The sequence below is a fragment of the Macaca nemestrina genome, chromosome 7, assembly GCF_043159975.1.
Source record: "Macaca nemestrina isolate mMacNem1 chromosome 7, mMacNem.hap1, whole genome shotgun sequence".
Classification (NCBI taxonomy): Eukaryota; Metazoa; Chordata; class Mammalia; order Primates; family Cercopithecidae; genus Macaca; species Macaca nemestrina.
In genome coordinates, this window is record NC_092131.1 from 140093827 (window position 1) to 140114125 (window position 20299).

The 20299-nt window shown below is 35.3% G+C and overlaps 1 protein-coding gene across 7 annotated transcripts in view; it reads left to right on the forward strand.

Moving 5' to 3' along the window:
* LOC105489206 (vacuolar protein sorting 13 homolog C) overlaps nucleotides 1-20299 on the forward strand; it is a 196008-nt gene that overhangs the window by 39655 nt on the left and 136054 nt on the right. For 6 of the 7 annotated variants that reach the window (XR_011626463.1, XM_011753896.2, XM_011753907.2 and 3 more), the window contains 8 exons: nucleotides 535-615; nucleotides 1475-1532; nucleotides 3082-3209; nucleotides 4937-5043; nucleotides 6224-6395; nucleotides 8044-8106; nucleotides 18727-18856; nucleotides 19452-19546. Coding sequence is in view for 6 of the 7 variants with exons in the window: in XM_011753896.2 (XP_011752198.2) it covers nucleotides 535-615; nucleotides 1475-1532; nucleotides 3082-3209; nucleotides 4937-5043; nucleotides 6224-6395; nucleotides 8044-8106; nucleotides 18727-18856; nucleotides 19452-19546 (834 nt within the window). In the remaining variant the exon portion in view is untranslated. Of the gene's footprint in view, nucleotides 1-534; nucleotides 616-649; nucleotides 848-1474; nucleotides 1533-3081; nucleotides 3210-4936; nucleotides 5044-6223; nucleotides 6396-8043; nucleotides 8107-18726; nucleotides 18857-19451; nucleotides 19547-20299 lie in introns of those variants that run through there. The other variant, XM_011753923.3, reaches the window with a different exon arrangement.

Genomic DNA, 20299 nt, shown 5'->3' on the forward strand with positions numbered 1-20299 from the left:
ATAGAAAAAATATTCTCTAATCAAGTAAGATTATTGATTAAAGTACTAAGCTATACATAATTAAACAGATACATTTCATTTTATTTTAAACTATAGAGCTTTAAATATGGTAACAAACACTGACTCACCAAGAGGGATATTTAGTGTGTAGCTTTCCCACCTTGTTGACCATAGACTCCTCTGCTACCACCTGTTTTCAGGAAACAGCTATTCGTATCTGCTGGAAGGATCATGTCTTTTGTTTTAGCAAAATGTTTACAGGGTTTGTTAAATACTAAATTCTCAATAAATATTTGATAATTGAATGAATGAGTTTCTTGGAAATAGTGTTCTTGAAAGCACAATTTAGCAAATGCTAGACTTAATAAAGTCTGAATAACATGAATATATTTTCCCCTCATTTTATATTATTTTCTTTAAAAATTCAAAATGGCATTTGGGTAATTTTGGAGTGGTGAACAGAATAATCTTTTAAAATTGATTCATAATTTCAATGTGTTGATTGCTTGATCTCTTTTCATTTTTCTCTTGTAGCTTATACGACTTGATAGTCTTAGCGCATACTGGAATGTAAACTGCAGCATGTCTTACCAGAGATCAAGGGAACAGATTTTGGTAATATTAATGTATACTTGGAAGAGCTAACTTCACTCCCGCTCCCTAAATTTGTTTAATGTAAGAGGGCATTCATGAGGACAGGATATCAGCCATTTGTTTAACTTGTATTTCGCTAAATCAGAAATATGAAAAACATCCTTTCAAATCCACTATGTGTCTTCAGAAAAGCAGTTTTGTTTTTGAAGATCTTTGTGAAATCATTCACTGGACAGTGACATCAGAGTCCATGGTATTAAATTAAAACTGTATTTATGCTTTTTTACATTCTCATTTTGATGATATTCTTGTCACATTTTGATATTTCATATTACAATGATTAAGAATATTATAAAGATAATATTTCTCAGATATAAAACATGTATCTTTGACAAATGTTTTAGACATTTGTTATGGTGATTTTCTGAATAGTAGAAGATTAATTCAAAACTTCAGTGTGCTAAATCAATCTTAGCCATGTTTATTTACTTAGAGGATAAAGAAAGAACAATTGAATTTTTAGAACTGGATAAATTTCAGTCTTCCATCTCGTATTTCTCGGAAAGATACTGTAACATATGATTTGCCTTTGACTAGAATGTGTCTGAAATCCCAGTGTATGGATATACATATATGTGCATTTTTTCAGAGTCAGAGGGGACATACTACAAGGTTGTTTGTAGACATACTGAATTCTTAAAATTATCTGCTTCTGTGTCTTTATACTTGTAAATAATGCTCAGTGTGTTTTTCTTATTAACTACTAGTAACAGAGAAACAAAGATACTAATGTAAGAACCAAGTTTTGTGTGTGTGTGCATGTGTGTGACTGAATATATGTGCATTTTCTTTTTCATTCTCATTCAAATTTTTTGTTTAGGATCAGCTGAAAAATGAAATTCTTACAAGTGGAAATATACCCCCAAATTATCAATACAGTAAGTAATAGTAAAAGTTTATTTCATGTTATAGGAAGAAACATAGAAGTAAATATATTATTTTAAAATACTTTTCTGATAATGTTACTTAGTCAAACAAAGTATATTAATTTTATACCTTACTATTATGATACAGCATGTTTGGGTTATAACTAATTATTTAGGAATAGATCATAATACACACACCACTGGAGAATAGCAGATAGAGAAGGGCAGTATAGCTGTAGTTCATTCCCTACAGCCAACCTTCTTTGAATTCCATGTATTCTTCTTAGCTTGCTGTTGTATTCTTTGTTTTAGGATTTAGGTTTTCTTTCTTTCTTTTTTCAAAAAGTAACCAAATCTCTGAGATTCTGGTATTGAGGTCACCCTTATGTTACTACTGCAGTGTAAACGTAATCCTGCCACTCTAGAGAATTCTTTTTCTGAGCTTTTCTATTTCTTGGCAGCCTCACCTTTATTTTACAACTAGATCTCTAACACAGCTTCCTGCTTATTTGTTTATTTTTTCCATCTGTTTTCTTTATTTTAGTTTCATGCTATTGAAGCTACGGGTTTGTTTTTATTTAGTATACCCCTTTATGGTTGTTCTCAGCTTTCATTCTCAGGTTGTTCCATATTACTCTGGTTCACTGTTGTTTTCTTCATGTTCTTTTATAACTAATTGAATTGACGCTGGATAATAGTTGGCACTTATGTTACACAGATTCCTACATTTTATGATGATAAAACTTTCAAGTGCTGCTAGTTTGTGAAAGCATTTAGGTTCATTGATGGTAAAAAAAATAGTTAAGGAAAATCTACAATTTCATTCTTAGGCATTTTCCATTTATAACTAGCCTTTAAAGCCATTGAAAATATTGTACAATCTTATGCAAACATGTTTTTATATGGTAATTACCAGTTTTTATAGTTTTTTTTTTACCAGTTTTTATAGTTTTGATATTATTCACAGTTAAAATTTATCACCTTGCATTACCCTGTCATCTTCCCTAACACACCTTTTTATGTTACTTCTCAACCCGAAGATTATTTTCTTTAGTTGATTCTAAGGTTATGTACGTAATGATAATTTTGAAAATAATAAAGAGATGAGCAGATTCTTTTTTTGGAATGAATTTTATTCATGATCGTGTTACTAAATTTTGCTAGTGATTAATTAAGACAGAAATTTATCAGATCTTATTTCCTTTTTTGTATTAGTATTTTTAATGAATAATAAAATCATTAAATGTCTTGCAGCAAGGAAGAGAAGTCTAATTTTATGCAGACTGTAAATAACCAAGAGTAGATTGTTGTCTCTTTTATACATTTCTTACCTAGAAGCATAGGACTCCAATTTCCTCCTTGGAGATTTCGCTTTAACCATTGAGGTTATTATTATGCATATAAGTAGAAGCTTAAATTGCTTAAATATTTTTGGTAGTGATTTTATTACACATGTTTTTGATCATTTTTCTTCTAGAATAACAGTGTTCTCATAATTATTTATACTTGTTTATATGTAAAAGCATATAAACATATCTTATGTCTTCCCATGTAATACAAGTTTTCCAGCCAATATCAGCCTCTGCAAAACTCTACATGAATCCTTATGCAGAATCAGAGCTCAAAACACCCAAACTGGATTGGAACATAGAAATACAAAATATTGCCATTGAACTGACCAAACCTCAGGTATGATTCATGTGGATATTTCCAGCTTTGATTAACCTTGAATCTTGACTGCTTTTATTTGTGATTATTACTTCTCTAGTGGTTGGTGATTTTTTGGGGTTCATTATATTGAGATTTGACTGTTTAAAAATTTTCGTTTTAAAGAAAATGAATTTCAAATTTAAGAAGTAGTTTTTAAAAATTTTATTTTGTCTTTTCCTAAATTGTGGAGAATCATATCAAACTGTAGGGAAGGAAATTATTTCCATTTGGCTCACAATTGTTGATGGAAGATTTTTTTTTTTTTTTTTTTTTTTTTTTTTTTTTTTTTTTTTGAGTTGGAGTCTCACTCTGTCGCTCAGGCTGGAATGCAGTGGTGCAATTTCAGCTCACTGCAAGCTCCGCCTCGCGGGTTCACGCCATTCTCCTGCCTCAGCCTCCCAAGTAGCTGGGACTATAGGCGCCCACCACCACGCCCGGCTAATTTTTTTGTATTTTTTAGTAGAGACCGGTTTCACTGTGTTAGCCAGGATGGTCTCGATCTCCTGACCTTGTGATCTGCCCACCTCGGCCTCCCAAAGTGCTGGGATTACAGGCTTGAGCCACCATGCCTGACCTGTTGATGGAAGATTTTAATGTGTTTTTCCCTCCTCAGTTTTTAATGGAAGGCACTCTTATTAAATATTGTTCTTTTAATTTTTAGAACAGCAATGTTGGCAGCTTTTTCCACTATTTGTTTCCCAAGTGTGGTTATGTGCCCCGAGAGTTGGGGTGACAGGCTTGGTGAACTGGAAGTGAAAGGAGGACAGGAGATTTAGCTAATTGAGCTTTTTTGTACAATTCTGTTCAATAAAAATGTAATGCAAGTTGTAATTTTATATTTTCTTGTAGCTGTGTTAACAATGTAGAAAGAAAAAGGTGAAATTAACTTTAATAATACATTTTATTTAACTTAATATTTCCAAAATATTAATCATATCAACATGTAATAAATGTAAAAAGTTGTAATGAGACATTTTACATCACTTAAAATACATTTAAGTTCAGACTAGACACATTTCAAGTGATGAACAGCCGCATGGTAGGTAACCTTTAGTTAGAACTGCATTGGGAAAAATTAGAGAGGAGGAAGCTAGACTTGCCCCTGTTTAAAAATCTTCTCTGGTTTCGTGCTGCCTCTGGGTGTATGTTTCCCTCCATTTGAGCTGTTTGTCAGATCTACACAGAGTTGCTGTGTTGATGGTAAGATGGCTGCTTAAATAGCTTTATCTTGCTTTAGTCATGCAAATAATTTTTGCAGTAATTTCAAAATCAGCTCATAGCTAGCTACTGCTGAAACGATGGTCCAGAGGAAAAATATATAGTCTTAGAAACAGGCATATTTTATATCATAATTTACAGATACCATATTTCATTGTTTCTAAGATGTTAATTTAGTTTACATTTTAACATCTGAAAATAGGATGTATATATTGGTGATAACACAATTTAATTAACAGCAGTTTTCTTTTATAGTAGAACCTAAAATTATATTACAACTTAAAATTGATAGTGTCTTAAATTTGATGAACTGTAGTATACTTATAATTGATAGCATCTTAAATTTAATGAAATATAGTATATTATTGGGCTAACAGGCAACATTGTTCAGGGAATTTGGAGTCTCACTAGACTGAAAAATAGAATGAAATTTAGTCTTTATTTATATGTACAATGTAATAAATATAATTTTATTTTTGTTTTAACAGTACTTAAGTATGATTGACCTTTTGGAGTCAGTGGATTATATGGTTAGGAATGCGCCTTATAGGAAATACAAGCCTTATTTACCACTTCATACCAATGGTCGACAATGGTAAGTTAGAATTTGTTTTTTGTTTTGTGAGGAACATATAATCATATATTTAGTTACTGTCAGAGTTAAGCAACTTTCAAAAGCCAAGTAATTCAACCACTTTAAAAAAAGAGGCAAGAGTATTAAAAGACAAATAGTAAATATATTGATTACTTATAAAAACAGCTTTCACTTCTTTTGTATGTCCGTATTACTTTTTTCATATGAACATCCACTTGTATTTCTGCTCCTAGTTTCCCAAATTCCTTTTTTTTTTTTGAGATAGAGTCTTGCTCTGACCCCATGCTGGAGTGCTGTGGCGCTATCTTGGCTCACTGCAACCTCTGCCTCCCCGGTTCAGGCGATTCTCCTGCCTCAGCTTCCCACGTAGCTGGGACTACAGGTGTGTGCCACCACGCCCAGCTAATTTTTGTATTTTTATTTTTTTGAGACAGAGTCTTGCTCTGTCACCCAGGCTGGAGTGCAGTGATGTGATCTCGGCTCATTGCAACCTCCGCCTCCAGGGTTCAAGCAACTCCCTGCCTCAGCCTCCCAAGTAACTGAGATTACAGGCGCCCACCACCACGCCTAGCTAATTTTTGTATTTTTAGTAGAGACGGGGTTTCAGCATCTTGACATCTTGAACTCCTGACCTTGTAGATCCACTCTCCCCGGCCTCCCAAAGTGTTGGGATTACAGGCGCAAGCCACTGCACCCAGCCTAATTTTTGTATTTTTAGTAGAAATGGGGTTTCTCCATGTTGACCAGGATGGTCTCAGTCTCTTGACCTCGTGATCTGCCCGCCTTGGCCTCTCAAAGTGCTGGGATTACAGATGTGAGCCGCTGCACCCGGCTGGTTCCCAAATTCTTAACATTCAAGACATTCAACATTTTTCTAAAAGTTTTATCGCTTATCAGTCACCCACGTAGACTCAGTGTTATAACCATACTGGAATACTATTTCCCACGTGTCATTTTGTGCCTTTTGGATTTTGCTTTGGCAAACTCTCTTCTTTAAATGTTTTCTTATATCTAAGTCTATTTAAGTCAGACAATTTTACTGGGAATTGCTGAGCTCTTATAGGAAGAGAGTTAAGAAGAACAAAAAATTTGACAGCGTAAGTTCTAAAAAGTCAAGACTTTTCCTGTTTTGTCTTAAACCTTTATATTCACATTTATGTTAACAAAATTTGATTTTCAGGTGGAAATATGCAATTGACTCTGTTCTTGAAGTTCATATAAGAAGGTATACACAGATGTGGTCATGGAGTAATATAAAAAAGCACAGGCAGTTACTCAAGAGTTATAAAATTGCCTACAAAAACAAGTTAACACAGTCTAAAGTCTCAGAAGAAATACAGAAAGAAATTCAGGTATATCTTGCATATATATTAGTGAGAACTATTATTTGTCTCATCATCCTTTAATATTCTTCTGCATGTAATTTGAATCAAAAAATAATTTTAGGAAGAACAGAATTCACCTCTTTTTGAGAGAGAATTATATGGGAAAATGCAGAATTTTTTTTTTTCCAGTTTTTCTTCTTTAAAAAAACTTTTTTCCCCATGCCAATATCAGATAAAATAAGGTTAATGTAAACGATTTGGGAAACGTGTCTGGTTTTTATTATAATGTTTAGAAAGTCAGTATCAGAGCTGTTTAAATATGTGTTTATTAGATAGCTATATCTTGTTTTGTTAGTAAACATCCTGTATTTATATGGTAGTAGCTTTTCAAAATGCTTCAAATATTATTTATAAAAAACTTTTACTTCTTGGGAAAGAAGAGGTCTTATCTACCCCCGTTTAAAAGTTAGAAACACGGCTGGGCGCGGTGGCTCACGCCTGTAATCCCAGCACTTTGGGAGGCTGAGGTGGGCAGATCACCTGAGGTCAGGAATTGGAAACCAGCCTGGCCAACATGGTGAAACCCTGTCTCTACTAAAAATATTTTAAAAATTAGCTGGGCATGGTGGTGGGCGTCTGTAATCCCAGCTACTCGGGGGGCTGAGACAGGAAATTGCTTGAACCGGGAGGTGGAGGTTGCAGTGAGCTGAGATCCCACCGTTGCATTCCAGCCTGGGCAACAAGAGCAAAACTCCATCTCAAGAAAAAAATAAAATAAAAAATAAAAAAATGAAAGGTAGAATCACACTGGATACATAATTTGCTTAATGTCTTCTGATTTCAGTTATAGAACTATTTCTACCAATGATTCATAATTTGAAAAATGAGTTGAATTACTATTTTTATGAGTCAAATTACTATTTTTCTGAAATAGTATGAAATATTAGAAAAAGCGTAGATATTAGAGTCAGATGGATTTGGGTTCAAGTACTGACTTGGATATTTACCAAGTGTCCTTCTGATTACGGACACAAGTTTCTCAAACTGCCAGGTCTAGTGTTCTTGTTCTCATATATAAAATGGTAACAATATCTGTCTTACAGAGTTGTGAGAATTGTATGAGACAGCACATAAAGCACTTAGAACACAGGTCACCCGGTTAACGTACTTTTATGTAAATGTCTCAAATCAGTTTCTATTTTAGCCTACTTATTGTTTTGCAGAATTTTACATTCTTAAATATTATGTGTTTTGTAATGGCACCCTTAGTACAATGGCTATATAATAAGAAGAATGGGGGGAGTAAGAAGTAAGAATCGTAAGGATGATATGTAAAACAGGTCCTCTTCGTAAATACTCTTGTTTTCATGTGCATTTATGTCTATGTGTTAATTATAAAGTTCTCACATAAAAATTATTTTCATACTGTATTTAATGAGGATTTATTTTCTTGGAAAACTTATTTTCTTACTGTAAAAAATTAAAAAACTTAAAAGTCTAGAATACATTCAGATTTATACTAATACTATCATTAGGTCACAGGTACTGATAATGGACTAGATATGCCTACAAATCATAAACATTTCTTTTATCTAATGATAAAAGAATGATTAAATTTCTTGTTTTATCTAATGATTAAATTTCTTGTTTACAAGTGCCTCTCTGTTTTTTACAGGACTTGGAGAAGACTCTAGATGTTTTTAACATAATTTTAGCAAGGCAACAAGCACAAGTTGAGGTAATCATTTTTATTAGCTGATTTTATGTTTTAAACATGTTAATACCCCCTTTTATACCTAGGATCAAGAAATTGAAGTTTCATGAGTTGAGGTTTTTATTGCTTAATTTAGTCTCAGGAGAACAGAAACTGGAGTACTGAAAAAAAGCCACTAACATGAAGGGGAAAAAAAAAACCTTAATTTTTTTTTTTTTTTGAGATGGAGTCTCACTCTGTCTCCCAGGCTAGGATGCCGTGGCATGCTCTTGGCTCACTGCAGCCTCCGCCTCCCGGGTTCAAGTGATTTTCCTACCTCAACCTCCTGAGTCGCTGGGATCATAGGTGCGTGCCACCACGCCCAGCTAATTTTTTTTTGTAGTTTTAGTAGAGACGGGTTGTCACCATGTTGACCAGCCTGGTCTTGAACTCCTAACCTCAGGTGATCCGCTCATCTCAGCCTCTCAAAGTGCTGAGATTACAGGCGTGAGCCACCGCGCCTTGCCACTTACACAATTTTATAATGAAAAATCTGAAAAACTCTAAAAAGAAAGTAAATAAAAGACATCTATAATCCTAACAACTTAGAATACTACTGTTATCATTTTGGCTATCAGTTTTTCTCCCATGCTTATATACCTGCTTATTTGTGCTTTTTTTCTCTCTCTCTCTTTTTTTTTTTTTTAACTTTTTCTTTGTTCCTCTTCCTTCCCTTCCTTCTTCCTTCTCTCCCTTTCTTCTTTCTTTTCTCCTTTCTTTCTTCCTTCTTCTTTCCTTCACTTTCTTTTTTTCCTTTCTGAAATTGGAAATGATCTACTGATAATGTTTTATAACTGCTTATTTATTGTTGCCTTGTGTGCAATGTTCCATGTAATTTCTAAGATTCTGTAACATGACTTTTTGGTAATTAAAAAAATAAATTACAAATGCATTATAACTCATTGTAGAAAAGTTAGAAAATATAGATAAAACAAAAAGAATCATCTCAGAAACGAAAAGTAACTACTGTTAATACCTTTCTGTATATCCTTTTAGTCCTTTTTATAGTTATAGATGTCCATATACTTACTCATACTTTTAAATGAGATTAAGGCATATACAGTTGACCCTTGAACAACCTGAAGGTTAGGGATGCCAAGCCCCCGCACGATTAAAAATTTGTGTATAACTACCTTCACTTTTCTTTTTTTTGAGATGGAGTCTTGCTGTGTTGCCCAGGCTGGAGTGCAGGGGCGCAATCTTGGGTCACTGCAACCTCTACCTCCCAGGTTTCAAGCCATTCTCCTGTCTCAGCCTCCTGAGTAGCTGGGACTAGAGCCATGTGCCACCATGCCTGGCTAATTTTTGTATTTTTGATAGAGATGGGGTTTCACCACATTGGCCAGGCTGGTCTTGAATTCCTGTCCTCAGGTGATCCACCCACCTCGGCCTCCCAAAGTGCTGGTATTACAAGCATGAGCCACCGTTCCCGGCCTGTGTATAACTTTAGATTCTTCAAAAACTTAACTACTGATAGCCTACTGTTAACCGAAAGCCTTATTGATAACAGTCAATTAACACATATTTTTAAACGTTGTATGTATTATACACTGTATTCTTACAATAAAGTAAGCCAGAGAAACGAAAATGTTGTTAAGAAAATTAGAAGGAAGTGAAAATATATTTACTATTCAGTAAGTAGAAGTCTATCACTATAAAGATCTTCACATTGAGTAAGCTGAGTAGTGGGAGGAGGAAGAAGAGGATTGTCTCAGGGGTAGCAGAAGCAGAAGAAAATCCTAGTATTAGTGTACTCATGCAGTTCAAACCCATGTTGTTCAAGGGTCAACTGTACACTTGTTCATTTATTCTGTTATGCTTGCATTATGGCTAGAGTATAGACTTGGGAGTCAGGTGGTCTGGATTCTGATCTCAGCTTTGCCATCTACTAATTATATGATTTTGGGCTATTTGACCCCTCTGTGCCTTAGTTTCCTGATTTGTGAGATGATATTAATTAGTAGAACCTACATCTTAGGATTATCGTTAGGAGTACCTGATAATTCATTTAAAACACTTAAATAATTATGTGCACATAGTAATGACTAAATACATGATTTTTTTCATTGTCATTATCGTTTGCATTAGCCCGCAGAAATGAACAAAACAGGCAAAAATCTTTTATTTATATTGTAGTAGGGGATAAGGTTAATAAGTACTTCGATAAAAATAAAGTAGGAAAGAATACAAGGAGCACTGAAGCTAGGAAGTGATAATGATTTGCAGTTTTAAACAGTGTTGTCAGGAAGAGCCTTACTAAGAAGGAAACATTTGAGCAAAGACCTGAAGAACATGGGACAGTCAGCCAGAAAGATATCTAAGGGAAAAGTATAACCAGGCAGAAATAATAAAGTGTAACTGCTTAAGGGTTTTGGGGTTGGAACATACCTGGCTCATTGAGGAAGCTAACTGGAGTCCTGAGAGAGGGAAAAGTGGTGGTTAATGAGGTCAGAGAAGAAAGGTAGCAGAGGAAAGGCAGGGCTGCACGTGGGAGTTGAGGAGATTGCCAGATTGCCAGATTGTGTAGCAGCATCTTACAAGCATTATGTGGGTTTTGGTTCTTATTCTGAATTGGGAAACCAATAGTAGGTTTTGAGTACAGGATGATATGATCTGACTTAAGTTTTAAAATTCATCCTGGCTGCTTTGAAAGCAGACTGTGGGAAGGAAGGCAAGAGTGAAAACAGGGAGAGCAGTTAGGAGGCTATTGAAATAATTGAGATGAGCGGTGACAGTAGCTTTGCTGAAAATGGTTGCAAATAAAGGTGATGAGAAAGGGTCAGATTCTAGATATACTTCGAGGGTACAGCCAGTATTTCTTGACTGACTAGATGTGAGTTGTCGGAGACAGAGTAAAAAATGCCTTTAAATATTTTGACCTGGAGCAGTTGGAAGGATGGATTTGCTATCAAATAAGAGGGGGAAGATGGGAGAGAACAAACTTGAGTGATACGAGAGAAGACCAGGAGTTCAATTTGGGACCTATTATGTTTTAGCTCTTAGACCTCAGAGGGGCAATGGAGTAGGCAATTATGTGGAGTTCAGAAGAGGAATCTGTGCTGGGTATAGAAATGTAGGAAGGGTCAGCACATGGATTTCTTTAAAGCCATGAGATTGGATGAGATCACCTCAGGAATTAGTATAGCTAGAGAAGAGGAGGGTTGCAAAGATCCAAAGCATCCATTGTTACAATCAGAGGGATGGGAAAGAACCAGCAAAGGAAGGGATTGCCAGAGTTGTAGTAGGGAAGCTGTATGAATGTAACACCTTCAAATTCAAGTGGAGAAAGAATTTCAAGGTAGAGAAAGTGATAAACTGTGACAGATGCACCTGATTTTTTAACTAAGATAGGACAGAATTGACCATTAAACTTACTAAATATGGGATATTTTAGCTATGACATTTTTCAAGTAATTTTTTTGGCACCAATTTCTTTTTATTCTCTTCTTTTGCACTCTTAATTTTATATTCTATGCATATATATAGATATAAATATATAAAATATATAGGCAAAGATGAAAATACCCATATATATTAGATATATATATATATTCATACATAAGAGGTGTGTGTATCTGTGTATATGTGTGTGTGTGTGTGTGTGTGTGTATATATATATGTATTTAGACCTTTTGGTACTCTGTTCATTTTTCTCCTGCAATCTTTTTTCTCTCTCTAAGGCTAGATAATTTCTATTGATCTATCTTCAAGTTCTGTCTTCCTTTTGTCATCTTCATTTTGCTGTTGAACCCATCTTGGGAATTTTTAATTTGAGATAATATATTTTTCAGGTCTGAAATTACTATTGAGTTTTTTTTTTTTTATAGTTTGCATTTCTCTATTGAAGATTCCAATCTTTTTAGTAATTTCCAGTGTGTTGGCCTTTATGTCAGGTAACAGTGGCTCTCTGATAGTTCCAGCTATCAGACATTGAAGTTATCTGATTGTTGGCATCTGATGATTATCTTTCCCTTTAGAATTAGTTACATTTCCGGTTTCGTTTGTTTTTGTATGTCAAGTAATTTTGGATTGTATTTTTGACATTGTGATTATTATATAATCTATGAATCTTGTTATAATGCTCTGGAAAACGTTGACATTTTGTGTTAGTGTACAGCCTAGTTAGGTTCTGAATCTAAGTTGTGTTTGCCTTCTGTGGATGGTGGTTCAGATTTCAATTCAGCTCTTTAAACCTTTGGTATGTAAGTTTGAGTTTGTTTTACTCATGAATAATACAGGGGTTAGTTTGAGACTTGCACAGGTGGTTCATGTTAGTTGGGGTGGCTAAAACCTTTGCTACTTTGGTTTGGGTTAGTTTCACATATGTGAAGCTTGTATTAGACTGAGATTTGGACAGGTTCATATACAGAATTAAGAGATAATCCCCTTCTCAAGCTCTTTCCCTGCCAGGGTTTTCTCGTATACATTCTGGCCTTCATGAACTCCATTTACTGGTTCCTTGGCCAGAAGTACGGAGTTTTTCTCAGGGTTTTAGCTGCCGGTACAACTGTGCTCCATGTTCCTCTGCTCTGCTCCATGGTGAGGCCCTTGCTCAGGGCAGAGCCGTGTATAGTAGTTTTCTATGCCTATATAACAAACTTTGTGGCTTGAAACAACACATAGCTATTATCTCTGAGTTTCTCTGGGTCTAGAATCTAGGTATGGGTTAGCTGAGTCCTCTGCTTAAGGTTTTAAAATATTGCTAGATGTTGGTTTGGGACTATGGTATCTGAAACGTGACTGATGGAGAATCTGCTTTCCTTGGCAGAATTTAGCTCTTTGTGGCTGTGGGATGGAAGGCTTCAGTTTTTTGTTGATTTCTGGCTAGAGCTGCCCTCAGCTTATAAATATCATCTTCAGTTCCTTGCCTAATGGGCTTCCCAACATAGAAACCGTAACATGGCAGCTTTCTTCTTCAAAAGAAGGGAGAAACTCCAGCAAGATGGTCGCTAAAGTCTTGTATACATAACATATACATTGTACACAGAATCAAGTATATTTCATTACCTTTGCCATATTTTATTGTTTAGAAACTAGTTGCAAGTCATGCCCATGCTCAAGGGCAAGAACATTAGAAATGGGAGATTATGGTGGTGGGGTGGGATGGGGTGGGCACACCATGTGAGAAAAACAAACGTCATGGAAAACTCAGTCTTGTGCAGGTCACTTCTCCAAATTGTGACCCCTTCTACTGTTTGCCTGCTTTGCTTACTTTTCAAAATCCCAGGTAGATCTTTTTTATTTTTTGTTCAGAAGTTTTAGATGGTTTGAAGAGGGATTATGCCACTATAGAACTAAAACTTTCACTGAAATTAGTAATAAAGAAGTCACTTGAGAGCAATTTTTATAGAATAATGTGGGCAGAAACTTGATAGGAATGGGAGACATTGAATAGGAACAGTATGATTCTTTGCTGTAAGCAGAGCAGATAAATGGAGCAGTAAGTGGTGGACAATGTGGAGTCAAGAGAAGGTTTTGTAACTTGCTTTTCTTTCTTTAACAAAATTATAGTGCCCATTTTCAGTGCCGGCAGAACCATTTTTCTGACATCATTTAAGATAGCTGAATAGAGGCTGGGTATGGTGGCTCAAGCCTGTAATCCCAGCACTTTGGGAGGCTGAGATGGGTAGATCACGAGGTCAGGAGTTTGAGACCAGCCTGGCCAACATAGTGAAACCCCGTCTCTACTAAAAATACAAAAATTAGCCAGGTGTGGTGGCACACACCTGTAATCTCAGCTACTCGGGAGGCTGAGGCAGGAGAATCGCTTGAACCCGGGAGGCGGAGATTGCTGTGAGCGGAGACCACGCCATTGCACTCCAGCCTGGGTGACAGAGTGAGACTCCATCTCAAAAAAAAAAAAAAAAACAAAAAAAAAAACTGAATAGTATTCCACTCTGTGCATATACCAGAATTTGCTTCACTATTTCTCACTGGTTATATTTAATTGTAAGTGACTCTACAATGAATAGCCTTATCTCTACATTTTTTCAAACATCCCTTATTTTCTCACAGGCAAATTCCCCAAGGTACAAGTTGTCAGGTCAGAAAGTATGACTATTTTGAAAGGTATTTGCTGTTGCTGGGGATTGTTCCTATGACAGAGAGGAATGAATCAATTTAATTTTAATCCTCCACGACTTAAGTTGCTTTAGCTTAAATGTGTATTCTTAATATCAGCTACAGTTGCTTAAAAAGTGAAGAAAGGGTACTAATTATGAGATGCAGTAGACAAAGAATGATGGATGTAGAAGAGAATACAATTAGATCCATCTAACATTGATTTTTTTCATTGTAATGGAAAGTATGTAGGGCCAGAGTTTAAAATGCAGGCAGAGGATTGGCTGAAGTTATTTACCATGGGCACTTAGTTGGACAGAGAAGGAAGTGAAGGCAACAAAGGGTAATTGAGGAAAAGGGAAAGGGCTCTGCATCCGTCTTCATATTAGGTCTCATTTATATATTTTTATTTATTTTTGGTCTCCCATATATGTATATATGTTTTGAAATAACTATAGGTTTATAATAAGTTGCAAAGATAGTTCACAGAGGTCCTGTGTACCCTTCACCCGGTTTCTCCCAAAAGTTACATCAATGTAATTATAGAACAATACCAAAACCAAGAATTTGACATCGGTATGATGTGTGTGTATAGTTCTGTGACAGCTTTCATATTTTTAAATGTTAATTCTTACTTATTTTTAAGTGGGGATTGACAAACATAGGAAAACTTTTCTTCACTGTTCTTTGTTACTTCATTTTCTTCAAAGCCTTTCTTATTGTTTGAAATTAGTATTTTTGATTGTGTGCTTTCCTACTAATTCATCTCTTTTTCTCTTTATTATGTCTAAAATTTTCAGTTTATTTTGAAATTCCTTGAAATTTGTAGCGTGCTGATCACATCTTTAAGTTTTCAATGCTAATGCTAATAATGGCTTTATCTTTCTTTCAAAGGTTATTAGATATTTAGAGATTTGGGAGGAAGTTGAATGTTGGGATTTGTTGCCATATTATCTTGATGTCTCTTATCAGGATATTTTAAAAAGGTTAATTTTGGTTAATTAATTTTTTCCAAAATAAAAAGGCTTCTTTCCCCCAAAGTGTAAAAAAATGTATTATCTATTTTTTTTTTTTTTTGAGACGGAGTCTCACGCTGTTGCCCAGGCTGGAGTGCAGTGGCGCGATCTCGGCTCACTGCAAGCTCCGCCTCCCGGGTTCCCGCCATTCTCCTGCCTCAGCCTCCTGAGTAGCTGGGACTACAGGCGCCCGCCACCGCGCCCGGCTAATTTTTTGTATTTTTAGTAGAGACGGGGTTTCACTGTGGTCTCGATCTCCTGACCTTGTGATCCGCCCGCCTCGGCCTCCCAAAGTGCTGGGATTACAGGCTTGAGCCACCGCGCCCGGCCTTATCTATTTTTATAAAGAATAATTTTTATGGTAGCTAAGAAGATGGTAACAATGAAAAAATACAGTTTAGTGCCTGCCGTTTTAAAACTTAAAACTATCAGTTTGGTTAAAAGAGATGTTAACAAAATATCCAAATGCTTTATAGCTTTTTCTGCATTTAGATTTATAAAAACTATTTATAAATTCATCTATTTATTAAGTCTCGGTATCTAAGAGAGGTTTAAATTTGAAGTCTCTGGTTGCATTTTCCCTAAAAGAATTCATAGAAGATTCTTAAAAGCGGAAACACTCAGATGATATACATTTAATTGGGTGTCATTTCCAAAATAGCTCAGTTTCATCTACTTGTGAAACTGTTGAAGCAATTAATTTTCTGTATCATGATCTCTGCTGTTGAAGGAAACTAGTTTGTTGTCATCTCAGTGGTTCTGAATCTTGGCTGCATGTTAGAATCACCAGGGGAATTAAAAAACAAAACAAAAGTGTTCCTATTTCTCCACATCCTCTCCAACACCTGTTGTTTCCTGACTTTTTAATGATCGCCATTCTAACTGGTGTGAGATGGTATCTCATTGTGGTTTTGATTTGCATTTCTCTGATGGCCAGTGATGATGAGCACTTTTTCATGTGTCTGTTGGCTGTATGAATGTCTTCTTTTGAGAAATGTCTGTTCATATCCTTTGCCCACTTTTTGATGGGGTTGTTTGTTTTTTTCTTGTAAATTTGTTTGAGTTCTTTGTAGGTTCTGGATATTAGCCCTTTGTCAGATGAGTAGATTGCAAAAATTTTCTCCCATTCTGTAGGTTGCCTGTTCACTCTGATGGTAGTTTCTTTTGCTGTGCAGAAGCTCTTTAGTTTAATGAGATCCCATTTGTCAATTTTGGCTTTTGCTGCTGTTGCTTTTGGTGTTTTAGACATGAAGTCTTTGCCCATGCCTATGTCCTGAATGGTACTACCTAGGTTTTCCTCTAGGATTTTTATGGTATTAGGTCTAACATTTAAGTCTCTAATCCATCTTGAATTAATTTTCGTATAAGGAGTAAGGAAAGGATCCAGTTTCAGCTTTCTACTTATGGCTAGCCAATTTTCCCAGCACCATTTATTAAATAGGGAATCCTTTCCCCATTTCTTGTTTCTCTCAGGTTTGTCAAAGATCTGATGGCTGTAGATGTGTGGTATTATTTCTGAGGACTCTGTTCTGTTCCATTGGTCTATATCTCTGTTTTGGTACCAGTACCATGCTGTTTTGGTTACTGTAGCCTTGTAGTATAGTTTGAAGTCAGGTAGCGTGATGCCTCCAGCTTTGTTCTTTTGACTTAGGATTGTCTTGGAGATGCGGGCTCTTTTTTGGTTCCATATGAACTTTAAAGCAGTTTTTTCCAATTCTGTGAAGAAAGTAATTGGTAGCTTGATGGGGATGGCATTGTTGGTGGGATTGTAAACTAGTTCAACCATTATGGAAAACAGTATGGCGATTCCTCAAGGATCTAGAACTAGATATACCATATGACCCAGGCATCCCATTACTGGGGATATACCCAAAGGATTCTAAATTATGCTGCTATAAAGACACATGCACACGTATGTTTATTGCAGCACTATTCACAATAGCAAAGACTTGGAATCAACCCAAATGTCCATCAGTGACAGATTGGATTAAGAAAATGTGGCACATATACACCATGGAATACTATGCAGCCATCAAAAAGGATGAGTTTGTGTCCTTTGTAGGGACATGGATGCAGCTGGAAACCATCATTCTTAGCAAACTATCACAAGAACGGAAAACCAAACACCGCATGTTCTCACTCATAGGTGGGAACTGAACAATGAGATCACTTGGACTCAGGAAGGGGAACATCACACTCTGGGGCCTATCATGGGGAGGGGGGAGGGGGGAGGGATTGCACTGGGAGTTATACCTGATGTAAATGACGAGTTGATGGGTGCAGCACAGCAACATGGCACAAGTATACATATGTAACAAACCTGCACGTTATGCACATGTACCCTACAACTTAAAGTATAATAATAATAAATAAATTAAAAAAAAAAGAAAAAAACTAAAAAAAAAAAAAAAAGAAACTATGATTAAAAATTACATTACCATTTTTACAAAAACAAAACAAAACAAAACAAAACAAAAAACAGTGCCTACCTAGAACCCACTCTCTCAAGATTTGATTTAATTGTTGTGTGGTGGGGCTTTGGTTTTGGCATTTTTTCTCATAAAGCTTCTAGATGATTCTTTTGTGCAGCAAGGATTGAATCCCACTGAGCTGTGGTATCCACAATAGCTGATTTGTCATTCATTTTCCTCTTGCAGTTTCAAACAGGGCTTGAAAATGTACACACTCATTCATAGCTTGTGACAAAAGTTTAACATTTTGCCCATCGTTAGTCTTTACATTCACCAATCAAACCTATTCTCTTTACTATAGAATTCAACTCTTTACTTGCATCTTCTCTTTTGTATTATTCCACTTTTTATTACACACAGAGGCTTACAATATGTTATCCATTCACTACCATTTTAAAATACTTTAAGTGGAAAAATTATTGAAATTTACTTATTCAGGGAATGAGAACATAGAATCTAAATTACTTATCCCCTTTATTTTCTTTATCCCTGTTTTCTGTCTTTGGTTATTCGTCTATATTTCTCTGAAAAGTGGGAAAGACAAGGAACGATAGAAAATCTACTCAGGATTTGTTGAAAAAAGAGGGTGAAATGAGATTCAAGGACTATTTTAATTTATATCCCTCCTTCTGCCATTGTCTTAGTTAGCAAGCCAGCAATATATATGAATTCTGAAATATAATTGTTTCAAATTAATATTTTTTTGGGTGTGTTCCCTTTCAAGGAACTTTTCATTTTATAAACATGGAGTTCTAGTGGCTCCTTAACTTAAAAATTTGGAAGTAACGTTGTTTGGAAATATATTAGTTGGAACCTTAACTATATAGCTCATAACATGCAGCCTCGTCAAAATGCTGTCAGTTGGTGTGAGAAGTATTAATCAACTAACAGGGGGACTACATTTAACTAAATTATGTTGTGAGCGTCATTTAAGATCTTGACTGGTTCAATCTTACGTAGCGTTAAAGAAAAAATGAACCATTATTTTTTTCCAGGCTATACCTGAAAATGAAGAGGGCAACATTCTTCAAGTAAATTTTTTAATTTTTATTTTTTAGGTGATTCGGTCTGGGCAAAAATTAAGGAAAAAGTCTGCTGACACAGGCGAGAAACGTGGAGGCTGGTTTAGTGGGTTTTGGGGTAAGAAAGAGTCTAAGAAAAAGGACGAAGAATCATTGATTCCTGAAAGTAAGTTCCAAGTCAGATAAGTTATTGTACAGTGTTAAGTGAAAAACAAAAAAACAAAAAAACAAAAAACCACTATGTAAATTATATCTTCCTGTTGAATTTTATTTTGAAATACATTTGAAATAAATTAGCTCAGTATAGGAAATATGTAAGCAGACACATCAAGCTGGAATATTCCTATGTTTATCTAAAATAAAACTTAGACTAAAATAAAACTTTGATTTTTTTGTTTGTGAAATAATATTTATGTCAAATTTAAAATGTTTAAATTTAGAGGTCTCAACATTTAGCATTTTTTGTTACCTTTTGCATAGATATTTAATTACAAGTTTCGCTTATGTTTTAAAATACTTAGGGAATTCTGAAATCCTTATATTAGAACTGAATTTCCTTAATGGTGTCTCTGCCTTTTCTTGACCTTAGCAAGCAAATAGAATATGTTTTGTCAAAGTGGTAGTATATTAGCGGATATTACCTGGCAATTTTGCTTTAGCATTTGTGTCTGTTGATTTTAGGATACTTGTTAGTTTGGTTAGTCTTTTTAGTTATATCTGTAAAATGGAAGCAATTAATTTCTTAAAATGTTTTTTCATAGGTATTGATGACCTTATGACTCCAGAGGAAAAAGATAAACTCTTCACTGCCATTGGTTATAGTGAGAGTACTCACAACCTAACTTTACCTAAGCAGGTAATTATATAAGTGGTTTAAAGGAATTTTGTCTCATTGTACTATATTAGATTGAATTGGGTTAGAGTTACTGATTTTTTTTAAGTAATAAAAATATTTTCAGTTCCTCTCTGCTACTTAATGGTTAAATGCTTTCAGTCAGATTCTCTCTCCAACTTTATTTTATTTTTTTTTTTTTGAGATGGAGTCTCGCTCTGTCGCCCAGGCTGGAGCGCAGTGGTGTGATCTTGGCTCTGCCTCCTGGGTTCAGGCAATTCTTCTGCCTCAGCCTCCCGAGTAGCTGGGATTACAGGCACCCACCACCCCACCTGGCTAATCTTTGTATTTTTAGTAGACATGGGATTTTGCCATGTTGACCAGGCTGGTCTCGAATTCCTGACCTCAGATGATCTGCCATCCTCAGCCTCCCAAAGTGCTGAGATTACAGGCATAAGCCACTGCGCCCAGCCTCCAACTTTAGATTTAAGTAGTTTTAGTGAACTTAAGAATAACCTGACAAAAGTGCTTATTATAGTGCTAAATAGAATCTTAAAAAATTTTTATCCTAAGAAATTTTTTTCAAATTGTGAAGCATAACATATATAAAAGAGAAAGCAAAACCAAAATGTACTGCCTATTTCATTGACTAAAAAGGGAACAGTGTTTAATTATTATGAAGGTCAAGATTTAGCATATTGCTGTCACCTTAGAAGCCCCTACGTCCTCCATCATTGCTTCTCCAAAGGTAACCATTATCCTGATTTTTATGGTAAT